We start from the raw sequence: 16,368 nt of genomic DNA on the forward strand, positions 1-16,368 counted from the left end.
AGCTATGATTTTCATCTACTACAGCATCTGTCGCCTGACTCTTTCCCTTCACCACCATCTTTCCCCATTGAAATTTAGCCCCCCCCCCCCTTGAGCAATCTCTTCTATCTACATCAGCTTTTCTCCCCTCTTTCAGGTCCCCATCCTCCAACTCTTGAGAAGCTGGGTATCAGTCCTACGCTCTATGGAGGGCTTGTAGGCAGATCTGCGCACCACGGACGCCTGGGCCAATCCGGAGCTATTACAATCACTGTCGCATTGTCGGAAAAAACCCCAACAGGCCTTCCTGTCAGAATTGTGTGAAAGGCCTGAAGCGCTGGCCGAATCGCCCTCAGCTCCAAGCGTTTGATGGACCAGGACGCCTCCGCCGGGGTCCAAGACCTCTGCACCGTCCCAGACAATGGACTCCCCAGCCTGAGAGGCTGGCATCTGTTGTCACAACTACCCATTCCAGTAACATTAAGGGCATCCCCAGCCCCAGTTTGTCGGGGTTGAGCCACCAACGCACAGCCAGCCTGGCATACGGTTCCAAGGAGAAGCAAACAGCGTAATCTCCCAACAAAGGGGACCACCGGCTCAAAAGCGACCTCTGAAGAGGCCGCATGTGACTCTTGGCCCACGGACCACCTCCAGTGTGGCTGCCATGAAGCCCAACACCTGAACATAAGCCCAAGCCCTGGGCGCTTGTAGCCTCAAAAAGACTCTGAACTTGAGACTGGAGCTTCAGCTTCCGATTCTCCGGCAAGAACACCATGCCCGACCGAGTGTCGAACACCACCCCAAGGTATTCCAAGGACTGAGAAGGAACTAAATGACTCTTGTCCAGGTTGATTATCCAACCCAATGAGTGCAGCAAACTTTCTCCGTCGCCTGTAAGCTCTCTTGTCTACATAAGGGTGCACCTGCACTCCCTCGCACCGCAAATAAGACCATAATCTTGCAGAAAGTCCGAGGTGCCATTGCTAGGCCGAAAGGCAGGGCCCGAAACTGAAAGTGTTGGCCTAGGATCACAAACCGCAGAAACCGATGATGAGGCGGCCAAATGGGAATGTGAGTCAAGGGAGGTGAGGAACTCCCTTGGCTGAACCATGGCCATGACGGAACGAAGAGCTTCCATCTGATAGTGACACACTCGTAGGGCTCTGGTCACACCCTTTAGATTGACTACACCTCTTTTTTGGGTACCACGAAGTAAATGGAGTAGCGGCCTAGACTCTGTTGCTCTACCGCACCGAGTTGGATCAAATTCCCTAGAGTCTCCCTGACCACTGCTACCTTTTGTGGAGCTTTGCAAGGAGACGCCACAAAAAAAACTCTGCCATGGGCCAATAAAATTCTAGTTTGTATCCGTCCCATAGGACTTCCAAGACCCACTCATCTGACGTCACCCTGGCCCATTCTCCCAGGAAAAGGGACAGCCATCCCCTTATCAAAAACGGGAGATGGGCCAAGGCCACATCATTGGGTACGAGCTCCAGCAGCTGGTCTCGAAGAAGTGGCACCGGGGCAGCGGTCCCCACGAAACAGCTGCTGCTTCTGAGGGAATCACGGTTTCACGAAGGATCCAGATCTCCTCGAACAATAATGGCAGGCACCCCTAAATCGGGTCCGGGAGGTGCCTGAATGAGGACCGGATCTGGGCTTATCCTCAGGCAAATGATGGCCTTCAGAATCCCCTAGGTCCTTGACAATCTTGTCCAAATCCTTCCCAAAAAGAAGCTTGCCTCTGAATGGCAAACGTGCCAGACGAGATTCAGAAGCCGTATCTGCAGACCAGTGATGAAGCCACAACCAGCGGCGAGCCGTCACTGAGAGACCTCTTTCGCCGAGGCTCAAAGAAGGTCATAAAGCAAATCTGCCAGGTAAGCGAGACCTGCCTCGAGTGAAGGCAAAGACTCAACCAGCTCGTCTGTGGAGGCAGCTTTCTGCACCCAGGAAAGGCATGCTCTCTCTGGCCGCATAGGAACCGCAGACGGATGCTTGTATACACATTGCCGCCACTTCAAAAGACATTTTCAAGGAAGATTCCAATTTCCTGTCTTAAGGATCCTTAAGAGCTCTGCTACCTTCCACTGACAACACAGTCTTCTTAGTGATCGCAGTGATTAAGGAATCCACCCTGGGAAGACAGAACGCCTCCCATTCCGCTTCAGGGAGCAGATAGAGGTACGCCATGGCTCTTGACATGCGCAACCCTGCCTCCGGGGTTGTATGCATTGTATTGGGATGAGAGGATGAGACAATGTGTTTTTTCTTTATTGAGTTTTAGTTGAAATGCGTTAGCCCATGAGTCCATAATGTTCAGGCTGAGCTTGATTTTGTTGGCGATTTCTGTCAGATCATGATTGTATGGAATGTATATTGTGACATCGTCTGCATAGATAAAAGGGTTAAGGCCTTGATTGGATAGTGCCTTGGCTAGTGGAGTCATCATTAGGTTGAAGAGGATCGGTGATCCTTGGGGTACTCCAGTCTGCTTTTCACGGTGATGATATGTTGGAGTTAGACTTCATTTGATATGTTCTTGTGGTTAGGAAACCCTTGATAGTAGGGTTCTGCAGAGGTCTGTGTTAGGAATGCTGCTTTTTAACATATTTATAAATGATCTAGAGAAATAACTAGTGAGGTAATTAAATATGCCAACAACATAAAGTTATTCAAAATTGTTAAATTGCACAAGGATTGTGAAAAATTGCAAGATGACCTTACGAGACTGGGCATTCAAATGGCAGATGACGTTTAATGTAAGCAAGTGCAAAGTGATGCATGTGGGAAAAAGGAACCCGAACTATAGCTACATGATGCAAGGTTCCACATTAGGAGTCACTGACCAGGAAAAGGACGATACTTTGAAACACTCTGCTCAGTGTGCTGCAGCAAAGAAAGGAAACAGAATGTTAGGTATTATTAAGAAAGGAATGGAAAATAAAAACGAGGATGTTATAATGCATAAATACATAAGTACATAAGCACTGCCATACTGGGAAAAGACCAAGGGTCCATCAAGCCCAGCATCCTGTCTCCAACAGTGGCCAATCCAGGCTTCAAGAACTCGGCAACCCCCCCCCCCCCCCCCCCCCCCAAAAAAAAAAAAAAAAAATTAATAATGTTCAATGGACTTTTCCCTCAGGAATCTGTCCAAACCCCCTTTAAATTCCGTAAGGCCGGCTGCTGTCACTACACTCTCCGGCAACGAGTTCCAGAGTCTAACTACACGCTGAGTAAAGAAAAACTTTCTCCTATTTGTTTTAAATCTACCATATTCTAGCTTCATCTTGTGTCCCCTGGTTTTGTTGTTGTTTGAAAGTGTAAACAAACGCTTCACATCTGTCCGCTCTACTCCGCTCATTATCTTGTAGACTTCTATCATATCACCCCTCAGCCGCCTTTTCTCCAAGCTGAAGAGCCCTAACCTTCTCAGCCTTTCCTCCTGTATCACGCCATGGTGCGACTGCACCTTGAATACTGTGTGCAAGTGTGGTCGCCACATCTCAAAAAAGATATAGTGGAATTAGAAAAGGTACAGAGAAGGATGACGAAAATGATAAAGGGGATGGGACGACTTCCCTATGAGGAAAGGCTGAAACGGCTTGGGCTCTTCAGCTTGCAGAAAAGACAGCTAAGGGAATATATGATAGAGGAGATACTGATTGGAGTGGAACGGGTAGACAAGAATCGCTTGTTTACTCTTTCCAAAAATATTAGGACTAGGGGGCACGCAATGAAGCTACAAAGTAGTAAATTTAAAACAAATCAGAGAAAAGATTTCTTCACTCGATGTGTAATTAAACTCTGGAATTCGTTGCCAGAGAATGTGGTAAAGGCAGTTAGCTTAGCAGGATTTAAAAAAGGTTTGGATAGCTTATTAAAAGAAAAGTCCATAAGCCATTATTAAAACAGACTTGGGAAAATCCACTGCTTACTTCTGGGATAAGAAGCATAAAATATATTGTACTGTTTTGGGATCTTGCCAGATACTTGTGACCTGGATTGGCCACTGTTAGAAACAGGACACTGGGTTTGATGGACCTTCGGTCTGTCCAAATATGGCAACACTTATGTACATATGTAAAGGTGCAATGAAGTCAATATTCGGAAGCACTTATGCAGTATGCAGCAACAATGCGAAAAAAACAAAAAAAAACAAAATTGGGGGTATTTTTTCAATTTAGACAGCCAAAATTATTTTAAAAGGGGGGTGTTTAAGGTGGGTTTTGCCTTTCAGCAGCAAAATTCAGCCACTAAACAGGTAACTTATGATTTTACATATGAATCTATACATAGCAAGTATAACTTGAAATAGTTAGGTTACCTGTTTCAAGTTCTATGGATTTTCAACACTGTAATAAAAGTGAATTTTAAAGATTGTTTTCCAACTCTGCCTTGACCAGCCAGTGCACTTGGGGTCTGTATTTTTGAAAATGATTAACTTTGATTGTGTGAAAATAAGTTGGCATGTAGAAGATAAGACACAGCTCTAACTAATTTGGTATGTGAAGGGAGAGATGGAGCCTGTATCAAGTTCAGACTGGTCACCTGGACTGAGAAACATGTGACCACATTCCCACAGTATGGCTTGTTTACCTAAACAGAGAAATTCTCAAGCATTCTGTAATTTTCCTTAGCTCTGAACATGAGTTCTAAGCCTAATAAAAAAAGGAGAGAGTTTCTATCAGTGAAATTGGGAGCTTATCTGTAACGTACAAACTGCGCAGAGAACCATATTTCCTGGTCAAAGAAACTCCTGGCTTTCATTGAGAACAGAGCCCCCCCCCCCCCCAGCTGATAAGAGCCTGGATAATGTAATGATCAATAATGGAGGCATGTATATTATAGTGTATTACTGCTTCTTTTCCTGGTCTATAAACTCCTAGCATTGCTTGGACGTAGATGATTGTTTACAGGTATTGTTTCTTTTCAGTTATATAGCTAATCATTGTATATAGTTTAATCATTGTATATATATAAATCATTGTGAATCTTAGATTTTAGAACCTCTAATAAAAGTCTCATTTACCTAATATGAATCCAAAAGAATCCACAGTAATTACTGAGTAGTCTGTGTCAGTGAAGCTGGATGTAAAACCAGGGCAGGACAAACACCTCCATTGAAAATCTGTTTAACTTTAAACAGCTCTCTAATCCATTTAATATGCTATCTTGTTTATCTAAAACTGAATATTAGAGTGCAAGAGGAGGAATAGAAGAATGGGAGAAAAAATAAAGATGTAAGGTTCACCTATTTTTGACAAGTATAAGCAGTGTGCTCACGTTTATTGTTATTTCCTTTGATAAACCTGAGAAAATACAGTGTGCTTTGAATCCTATGGTTAGAGACGAGACAAGCAGCAAGCAAGCAACATGCTGCCCTTCCCTTACATGCACGAGGAGGTAGGCCTTGTACTTACATACTTTACATGGGGGGTGGGGGGAGGAGGGGAGGGTTGGAGAAGGAGGCAGATAAAACGTGTGCTATCCTGGATCTTGTGCTCTACGAGCAGCAGCAATCGGCAGGACTTAATACTGGGAAAAGAAGGGAAGCAGAAAGTGTGTTTAGGAACACGTACCTTCCTGGCAGCTCCTTGAGGGCTCTCTCATAAATCAGATTCAGCACACTTGGGGGAGCATTCTGTTTAAACTCAATGTAACGAATCCAACACTTCACAGAAAATGGATTGCGAAGAATTTCCTCTTCATATTGTAGATCCTCTTCTTCCTGCATAAAGGAACATAAAAGCAACAAAAAAAAATACATTTTCATCAAATAAAATCAAGTATTAGAATTCTTGACAACAAAACAAGTGGGGAAAGCATGTGCAACTGTACTGGGGCAATTTCAGTAGTAGTTTTTGTGGGTAGCCACAGTTTTTGGGGTTGGGGCAGTTTGCAGGGTGGTGCTGAAGTTGCACCAGGGGTAATTTTCTCTCTTTCCCACCAGTGACAATTGACCTAAGCTATTTCAGATGCTCTGCTTTCCACTGCTCCCTGCAGGTCCCTCATGATTATGCTCTATTTTGATTCAGAAAACTAAGAACAGATAGTTTGGGGTTTAAACTGGTACAGCAATCATGACTCCACAGGATACTATAGGCAGGACAACCACTCTTCCATCACTAAAGCGTTAGATGAAAATTATATTCTGGGAAGCTGTATTCCCACCTTCTGGGATTCTGGGCTTTTTTTTTTTTTTTTATTTGTACTTTTCATACCCTAAACCTTAACAGTCTCTGCAGCCCATAGCTCTCCCTAGTTATGCATTTTTTGGGTGGTGTATGACCTTCCCTGGTCTCAGGGATACCCCCTACAGCATACTTTCAATGTCACTGTAACAGCAACCACCTTTTTGTCTATTCCCAAGCATATAAAAGCTACCACTGATGCATGCCTAAGCCACAGACAGTGGCTTAGGCATGCATCACTTCCTTCAATAACTTGGACCACAGCATGTTGTAGTGCTGTGGTCCTTGTTATTGAAGGAACACATCAAATCTGAAAGCAATAAAAACTTTTCAGGGACAAGTGAAGGTAAACATCTCAGTGTAATGAAGACTCTTACGAACATAAGAATAGCCTACTGGGTCAGACAAGTGGTCCATCTAGCCTTGTATCCTGTTTCTAACAGTGGCCAATCCAAGTCACAAGTACCTGGTAGAAACCCAAATAGTAGCAAGCAGTGGATTCCCCATGTCGGTCTCAATAACAGACTATGGACTTTTCCTCCAAGAACTTGTCCAAACCTTTTTTTTTTTAAAACCCTAATACACTAACCGCTGTTACTGCATCTTCCAGCAATGAGTTCCAGAGCTTCACTATTCATTGAGTGAAAAAATATTTCCTCCTGTTTTAAAAGTATTTCCCTGTAACTTCACTGAGTGTTCCCTAGTCTTTGCACTTTTTGAAAAAGTAAAAAAACCAAACCAAAAAAAAAATCGATTCACTTCTACTTATTCTACACCACTCAGGATTTTGTAGACCTGAATCATATCTCCCCTGAGCCATCTTTTTTCCAAGCTGAAGAGTCATAACCTCTTTATCCTTTCCTCATATGAGAGGAGTTCCATCATTTTAGTCACAGAACCACTTTTCACCTGCTCTCGATAGCTTTTATTTATTTCATCTGCCTCCTCTTGTATTCGCTAACTCCTCATTCTCTGTCATTTTAGTCACTCTTTGAATATTTTCTAATTCCACTATATCTTTTTTGATTTACGGCAACCAGAACTGAACCCTTGGAGACTGGGTGGAAAAGTAGCTTACTGGTTAGAGAAACAGGGATTCAACCAGGAAGTCAGGGTTCCAATCCAGTTTCTACCACTGACATGCTTTCTGACCCTGGGCAAATCATTTCACCCTGCATTGCCCAAGATTGTGAGCCCATCTGGGCAGGGAAATAACTCATATACCTGATTTTAACACAACTTCACCTGGATATGGGGGAAAAAGGGAGTAATGAATTTAATATACAAATCCAAACTTCTAACCTAGTACAATTTACATCAACTGAAAAAGACATATCACCTTCTAAACTTGAAAACTGCTGCTGAGTTACTGATATTAGTTTTGTGAGGCATGCCACAGAGTATGTAGATTTGTATTTTAGGCCTTGGCATTTAGGATAATGGATAGTGAGATAGGATCTTGCACTTTTGATGGCGTTGCATAATGGTAAATCTATTAAGCCAGTCATATATTCTGTAGGGTAAGGAGATCTTGAAGGATATGAATGCTTTGATAGGTACCCAGTGTAAGTTTTGGAATAGCAGTCTTGTGCTCTCAAATCGGTTTTTGCCATATACAAGTCTTGCGTTTTGTAATTTTTTCCAAGGTTTGTTCCTTACATCCTGCGTAGATCCCGTTGCAATAGTCTGCATGAGTAGGACCGAGGTCTGGATAAGCGTGCGGAATACGTCTCTTGGGACTGCTGCATCTCACCCCATCCAAACAGGAAGCTCAGAGAGGACGGGATGCAGGATGCTCTCACTCTGCTGTAGTACTGGCCTAGTGGATAGTAATGGTGGCAGCAGTACAGCTCCAACAGCAGGAATGCCACAAATATGAACAAAAGAGAGCAGATTGGATAATTTCCTAAAAGAAAAGTCCATAAGAAAATATTAACATGGAATCAGGAAAACCCACTGCTTATTTCTAGGATAAGCAGCATAAAATCTGTTTTCCCCTTGGGATCTTGCCAGGTACTTGTGACCTGGATTGGCCACTGTAGGAAACTGGGCTTGATGGACCTTCAGCCTGTCCCAGTATGGCAACATATGTTCTTCTAAGATGCAGGATACTGGGTAGGCAATGCAGGACACATGGGGAGGGGGAGCAAAACAGGGAATAGATGCTGTACACCTTTGGGAGGAGAGAGGGAAAGAAGGACCAATGCTAGATATTTTTGGAGGGGGAGGGGAGAGAGCAGTAGGGAAGGGCAAATACTGGAAAATTGGAGGGGAAGAACTAGGGAAAGGAGAGGGCGACACTAGATACCAGGAAAGAGGGATACAAATAGATTTGGATTTTGTTCAGGCTACCCTTTTCAGTGGTAGCTCAAGGCTAGTTACACTTTCAGGAACAATACACAACAACAATGATCTTGCTACTGAGAGAAAAACATGTGATTTATACTAAACTGAACCCGCCAATTCCAAATATGAACTCCAAATTTGCCTGACACATCTAGATTTTAAGTTATCCGTGCAAAGCCTATTCACTTATAATATTAATGCATTATATATTGGAAACATGGAGAGAGGTTCCATAAAGACATTTCTACAATGGAGAACAGATATCAAGGCCGCTGGAATCCCAACATGATGGGGGACTACTGCTGGCTTTTGCAACGGGAAATATGACCGGTCACAAACGCAAAAGCAGATGCCTGAAGCACTTTTAACAGTACTGGGCCTTGCTGAAGTAAGACTTTTAAACTGGAATACGAGACTTTTTTGAAATTTTGTTATTCAATTACATTTTCATATACTGTTTACTACGAAAAATTTGATGTAAATCAGGTAATTGTTGGAGTAAAACTCGTTCTGTAAAAAAATTATTCAATGCTTTCCAAGTGCTTAATTCATTTGGGCAAACTTAGGCATAACAAAATTTCCTGACGTGTTACAATTCTGACTTCGGATTTGGAATACACACACTGAATTTAGTATAGGAGAAATGCTTTTTGCCCAGTAGCACACGAAAAATTTTGTTGTTGTTATGCTGTGTTATCTCCCTGTCCCCGAAGGGCTCATAATCTAAGTTTTCTACCACAAACAATGGTCGCAAAGTTTAAAAACAAAAGAAAGAGAACAAGGAGATAACGAATACAAGAGAAGGCAGATTAAATAAACAAAAGCTATCGAGAGCAGGTGGAAAAGTGGTTCTGTGTTATGCACTTTAAAAGGAAGAGAGTCCTCATCACGATATGCTCTAAAAACACGTTTAAGATAGGGTTGTCCATAGGTGAGAGATTTGGCATATTTCTTTAATAGAATCCTAACCTTCAGAATAACTTGCAGCTTACTAAGAGATATCAAGTCACAGGCATTTGACTACCATGACACTCTCACATGCTGAGCACTCCTCTACACACGCGAACGGGGGACCCTCTCCTACCATGTCTCCCCTTCTCCTCTCCGTCCACGGTCAGGCACCTATCCCTCAAACTCCCTAATACTCATTCCCACCTTCCAATTCATGTTTGAGATCGCCCGTGACCGGTCCCGTAGTTTTCCTTCCGGAGCGGTACTAGTTTCACCCAAGGCAGGAAGAAGGTTTAATGGTACCACCAGTCCTAGCCCCTAGGCTGTGACACAACGTCGACGTCATTTCCCTCTCCCCTCCCCCGGCTGGGTCTCGCTTTGCCGGAAACAGAGGTGAGAGGGGAGGGGACGAGATAAGGAAGTTAGACTGAGAACAAGAGGCGGCATGAAGTCGAAAAGCTGAAGCTGTCGCCCTCATGCAGCCGTCTTCAACACATCCAAAACAAAGCAAACAAATGAATCAGCCGCTGCAAGGCGGGTACATTGAGAACGTGAGACGGCAGGCACGAGCCTAGCTAGCCCATATAGGGTTGAAGCCGGTAGGCGGAGCTTGATGGCAGTAGGCGGAGGCACTGGTTTACCCACAACAAGTAATGCTTGGATGTTTCACTTATATATACTCTATCTGCTACCATTTGCTTATTTCCGAAGAAGGGCAACCTTGGAAAGCTAATCAAGAAATGTATTAACAACATCAAACATGGAAAATAAAATAAGATGATACCTTTTTTTAATTGGACATTACTTAATACATTTCTTGATTAGCTTTCCAAGGTTGCCCTTCTTCGTCAGATTGGAAATAAGCAAATGGTGGTAGATGACAGTATATATGAGTGAAACATCAAAGCATTTTAGTGACATGTTCAGAAATCTTAGCCATAAGTATAGACTCTGCCTGGGCCGCAGTCTGCCTTCACTACTGGTTGACCAGGATCCCCGTTGTTTCCTCACATACAAGACAGGTACTTCTCAGGTAGTCTCTTCCAGCCCAATTTCCATCGAAGTGCTACTGGCCGCCTGAACCTAGGGGCTAAACTCTGGGGAATGGCGGTCACCGCAGGTGAAGTCTTGGGCCTATCCGCCTGCCTGTTCAACGACCGACTCCTCGCCTCCGGGCCTGGTTCCCTTCCCTGGGATCGGCGTAAGGGCTCTCTTCTTGGGTCTGTGTCCGATATTCAAATGACCAACCCATGACAGATAGCCGAGGCCATGAGCTCGTCAGATAAGCCCAAGCTCCCGGATCTGGCACAAGCTGTTCAGCAGCAACAGTTCCAGCTTCATCCCAGGATGTGTGTTCGCAACTCTCTGCCCTACGGGCACAACCGTAGATGGGGGCTCCTTCATAGGCAGAAGCCGCCGCCTCTACATCTCCAGCCCCTTGGAAATCACCTCTCCGGGTTCCGGATCCTCCCAGATTTGCCAGGTCTGCCACGCCTGTTGCCTGTTGTGGATTCCTGAACCAATGTTTGATGAATTTTGAGTTGCAACCAGCCTCCTTTCCTTCTGAATGCGCCAAGGTCATTTACATGATCTCTTTGTTATCAGGTCAAGCGTTGCCTGGGCCTTCCCGCTGTGGGAACAGCAAGACCCAGTTCTCTCGGACCTCCCTGAATTTGTCAGTTCAGAACGGTCTTTGATGAGCCAGGACGACCTTCTTCTGCTGCCGGTGAGATTCTCCAACTCCGTTAGGGAAACCTCTCTGTGGGGTCGTATGTTATCCATTTCCATACCCTAGCCACGGAGTTGCGGTAGAATCAGTAGGCTTTAACTGCCATTTCTTGGCAAGGCCTCGCTAAGAGAATCAAGGACAAGTTAGTGGGAGAGGTTCCCACCACCCTGGAGGAGCTTATATATATATATATATTTTTTTTTTTTTTTTTTTGTTACATTTGTACCCCGCGCTTTCCCACTCATGGCAGGCTCAATGCGGCTTACATGGGGCAATGGAGGGTTAAGTGACTTGCCCAGAGTCACAAGGAGCTGCCTGTGCCTGAAGTGGGAATCGAACTCAGTTCCTCAGGACCAAAGTCCACCACCTTATCCACTAGACATCCGCTTCTAGCAAAGAACTTAGGAGCGGGCTAATCAGCAGCGTGTCTTCCGTAATCCTCCGCGAGTCCAACGACCTCCACCTCAGCCTGACATGCCCGCCACCTCTCCTGAAGGGTGAACAGCAGCGTGTGCTGGCTTAGGACCCAAGCTTCTGGAACTCCCATTCATGCACCCATTGTAAGTTCAACCCATGCTAGGTTTCTGGAGGCTCTGGCGCTTGGTATGCAGTGCCCCTCTCAACTTGCCTCTGGATGTCTCAGTGAGCCCAAACCAGCTCCGTGAAGGTATAAAGGTCAGAGAACCAGAAAGACAGCAGCCTGCAGAAACCTCTGCCTCATCAAAACAAAAGGTCAGGGCACCCCTCTGAAGGGGACAGACTCGATTTTCAGTCCGACCTTCTGGAACCCCTTTCCCAACCACAGGAAGGAAATCTCACCTGATTCAGACTTCCATAGGGAAAGTGCACATCACAGAACCCAATGACGGCTCTCCAAGAGCAGGCTATCTTTCAGGGCCTTTTCCCCAGGGACCACTGTAAGATGTGGAGAATGAGCAGCCTTTCCACCCCATTAAAATTAAGTCAGTCTGAACCTCCTGGAACCACAACCCAGCCACGGTCAGCAACCATTGCATCAGTTGTGCTTTTGTGGCTTGCATGAAGGCACCCACCCCCAGTTTAAAAACACAGGGGCAAGGGCTTCTCAAGCAGCCTGGAGAAGGGTCTCTGAGAACAGGCAGGCTGCGGGACCTTTTCCCCTTAGGGGACCAACAGGAGACTTAGATGAAGCCCTTGCTGTTTGATACGATGGGATGGAGAGGCAGCTCCTCATCCTCATCTCATTGTGGTCCCCAGGTCAAAAAGGTGCTAAAGGCTTACCATTCTCAAACTCCTTCTCCAGGCTCCTTGAAATGTACCTACCCCTGTTTGCACCTTTCCGCACATTCAAAACAAAAAAAAAAAATCAGTTTCCCCACTCAGAAGGGGGTAATGCAGAGCTTCAGGGAAGTCGATCCTGGTGAGAGAACCAGGAAGGCACATTTCTGGGGTGGCTACCCTGACTTCTCATTTTGATGGTGAGAATTGTTGGCTCTTCCTCCCTTAGGGACACCTTCCCCTACTGTCTGAAGGAGGTCATGTTTGCTCCCTGTGGCTAGACAGTGGTTCCAGGAGCGCTGACTGAAAAATTAGTCTGCCCCCTTCAGAGGGGTGCCCAGAGCTTTCATGTCAACAAGTCAGAGAGGTGGCTTCAGGCTGCTGTCTTCATGGTTATGTGACCGGTTCACATTCCCAGAGCCTTTTGTGGTTCAGAGAGACATCCACGAGGCACCACATCCCAAGCTCTAGAGGGCGCTCTGGAAGACCAGTAGAGGTTGAACTTACAATGGCTACCTGAAGTGGAGTTCCAGGAGCTATGATCAAAAGCCAGCACAGGCTGCTCTTCACCCACTGTAAGTTGGCTACATGAGGGTGCGCAGGGGTGTGACTGGCTTGGAGAGAGACCTGGAGGGCGGCATAATCGAAAGGGACGTCTAAATAGTATTTTTATTTGGACGTCCTTGCAGAAGAACACCCATCACAGAAAAATCTTGGGAAAAACGTCCAATGCTAGCAGTGGTAATTGGTGCAACTCTCTCCCCCCACGGCTCTAACAAGTGCTCGTCAGGGACGTCCTTTTTGGACGTCTTTGGCATGCGCAGATCAGCCAGCATAACGCTTGGCTGCTCTGCGTATGCTCGACCGGCTGACTATTTTCCGAGGAAATAGAGAATGCAAGTGAGCTACAACGAGCAGCTCATTTGCATTCCATTTCCTTGATGCATGGCCGTTCCCTACCGATTCGCTATGGAATCGGTAAGGGAACGGCTCTTCCGAAGACTTTAGTGCATCTAGCCCTCAGTTCCTTTGGCCTACTTCTCAGGATCTTTTTCATCTGTGATGGCTTTTTCTCCCTGTGAACAAGGTCTTGTAGCCTGTTCCCAGGCAGTTCTAAAATTACATGCTCACATTCCTGGCATATGTGTCAGAATCCATACCTCTCATGATGTCAGAGCTTTATTAGCTAACCCTCAATTAACATTTACTCAGACACATATGGGAAAATCTGTGGCTGTGTTACCGAATTCAGTAGTACTACTACTACTCATCATCATTTCTATAGCGCTACTAGACGTACGCAGCACTGTACAACTGAACATGAAGAGACAGTCCCTGCTCGACAGAGCTTACAATCTAATTAGGACAAAAGAGATTAGTACAACTTGAGACCCTTAAGAAAGGAAATGCATTTGAGTTTATTGCAGATTTACTGGGAGATAGTGTCTATTGATCATATTTGTGGAATTCGTACTTTGCCTTTACCTTGTAAAATTAGAATAGGCATAGAGCCCTTAGAAAAAGGTCAAATATGGTTTACTGATGGCTCTGCAATGGATTCTAAAGTAGGTTTTTCCATTGTGCAATATATGCCTGATGATACTATCCTAACATTGAAGACATATGTGTTGCCATTTGGCTTTTCATCCCAACAAGCTGAACTAGCTGCATTGGTTGCTGTTTTGCAAGAAGTTCCTGCAACTATTCCCCTATTGTCTCTCTCATTATGAAGTGGTTTCTTTACATGAGCATCTACGGAAGTGGAGTAGACAAGGGTTTGGGTCAGCTTCTAGGGACCTGATACAGGCTATAAATCTATGGCTGTTACTTTTACAACTTTTAATTGCTAGATCAGAAGCTGAAACTGACACTGCTGGGTGCTGGCATCCTGCACATGGGAAATTAGACTCTTGGTTATCGCGAGGCAATGCCCTTGCTGACATAGCAGCTCGTGTTGCCGCTACTAATATTGTTTCTTCTTTTGCAGGAATCACACAGACTAGAAGCAAAATGCTTTTCCCTCTATCTACGAGTTACCGAAATTTGCTCCAGCAGAGGAAATCAGACGCTGGGCACTTTTAGGTGCCAATCACAGTTCTGTCGGTTGGCTTGGTCCTAATGATTTACCTTGTTGTCCACAAAATGCTTCAACTTTGCTACTGCATGAGTTACATTATCAATCACACTGTTCTGCAGATACCTTGTATACACAGTGTTCAAAATTGGTTTGGGCTCCTGGCCTAAAAGTTAAATAATAGTCTCTGGGGATTCAATACATTAACCGGAAGTACAATCCCATATACACAACCCACTACCCGTACTCCTCACTTCTTTTAAACACTTTATTGTGGATTTAACAAACAATATACAACCACAGGAAGCCCCTGCCAATGCTGCGCTGCACCTTGAAACCTGGATTTGTGAGGTTATCGTGTGGGCTACAGAAAGATAGTAGCTGAAGATATACTGCTAAGGAGATTATTTCTGGTTGGGAGAGACAGGAAAACTGTCTGTATGGGACTGTAGTACGTGTGCAAGATATAAGGACATACCAGTATGAACATTGGTTCAGGTCGCATGTATACTCCTGGAATTTGAGAAGTGATTCGGCTTGTATACTGCATATGAGACACTTCAAATGTAGAGTGACTGGGTTGAATGGCGCAGTGAAAAGCTGGCATGAGCGAGTTCAGGTGGCTGTATAGTGATGTGAAAGTGTATATTGTTTGTTAAATCCACAATAAAGTGTTTAAAAGAAGTGAGGAGTACAGGTAGTGGGTTGTCTAAAAGTTTGTCTTGTTTGTAACACCACTGTGCCATGGAGGGGCCCTAATATTCCTTTAGGACTTATCCCTCATCCGTCCAGACCTTTTCTGGAATGGCATTGCGATTTTACAGACATGCAGCAATCCTGTCAAGAGAAACATTTTCTTTTAGTATGCATCTGTTCATATACCCAGTGGTATGAGGTTGAACCATGTACAAATGAGACAGCTTATGTCATGGCAAAATTTTTGCTGACTTCTCTAATTCCTTGTTTTGGAATTCCCCAACGAGTTGTCACTGACTGGCTCTCATTTCCACAATGCCCTACTTCAAGCATTAACACAAGATTTGTCTTTTGATTGGAGGTATGTGTCAGTTTAATCTCCTACTTCAAATGGATTGGTAGAAAGGTGTAATGGTTTGTTGACGAATAAATTTAGACAGCTTATATCTACTACATCACAGACTTGGCTCCAAGCCCTGCCAGCAGCACTTTATGCGCTCCACAACACCCCTTTAAGGAGCTGTAAGATTACTCCTTTTGAGTTGTGCACTGGACGCATCGTACCTTTACCTCCACTTTCCAACATCCCTCATGTAGCTATCACTCCTGATTCATTGTCTGCGTTTGTTCGTAATTTACAGATTGCAACACAACTCACGTCTGCATGAGTTACCATCTGTTGCTACCAGTCCTGTGTACAAGTACCATCCGGCTCAGTTGGTGTATCGTAAGAATTTCACCCACAAGACCTGGACAGCTCCAGTCTACACGGGCACTTATATTGCCACTGTGACTCCCACCGCAGCCATTCTTGAGGGGGATATTACCAGGACACATTTGAGTGACCTACGCCCCTGCCCAGATACAGCTCTCACTCCATCAAATTCCATGAGTCACACACTTCTATGGACTCCATGAACTCTGTTGATCCTAAGGACTCTTAGCTGTGTACTTTTCTCACTTGTTCTTCAAATTACAGAAATCTGATTATAGCATTACTTGTCTTTTAGTTTTTGTTACCAGTTTCCTTAGTCTCTACCATTTTTACTCAGGACTAGTGCTTTAGATAATGCTGTTTATATATTTATCCTACTCCTTCCTTCCCAGTACTCCTTCATGCTCAAATCTTTGGCTTC

At 44.7% G+C, this 16,368-nt stretch overlaps 1 protein-coding gene across 1 annotated transcript in view; it reads right to left on the reverse strand.

Moving 5' to 3' along the window:
• XAB2 (XPA binding protein 2) overlaps window positions 1-9,817 on the reverse strand; it is a 148,665-nt gene extending 138,848 nt beyond the window's left edge. Inside the window, 2 exon segments of the mRNA XM_030197558.1 lie at window positions 5,568-5,716; window positions 9,681-9,817. Coding sequence (XP_030053418.1) covers window positions 5,568-5,716; window positions 9,681-9,692 — 161 coding nt within the window. The 5' untranslated portion in view covers window positions 9,693-9,817.
• Window positions 9,818-16,368: the final 6,551 nt, after the last annotated feature.

The sequence above is a fragment of the Microcaecilia unicolor genome, chromosome 3 (genome assembly GCF_901765095.1).
Source record: "Microcaecilia unicolor chromosome 3, aMicUni1.1, whole genome shotgun sequence".
NCBI lineage: Eukaryota > Metazoa > Chordata > Amphibia > Gymnophiona > Siphonopidae > Microcaecilia > Microcaecilia unicolor.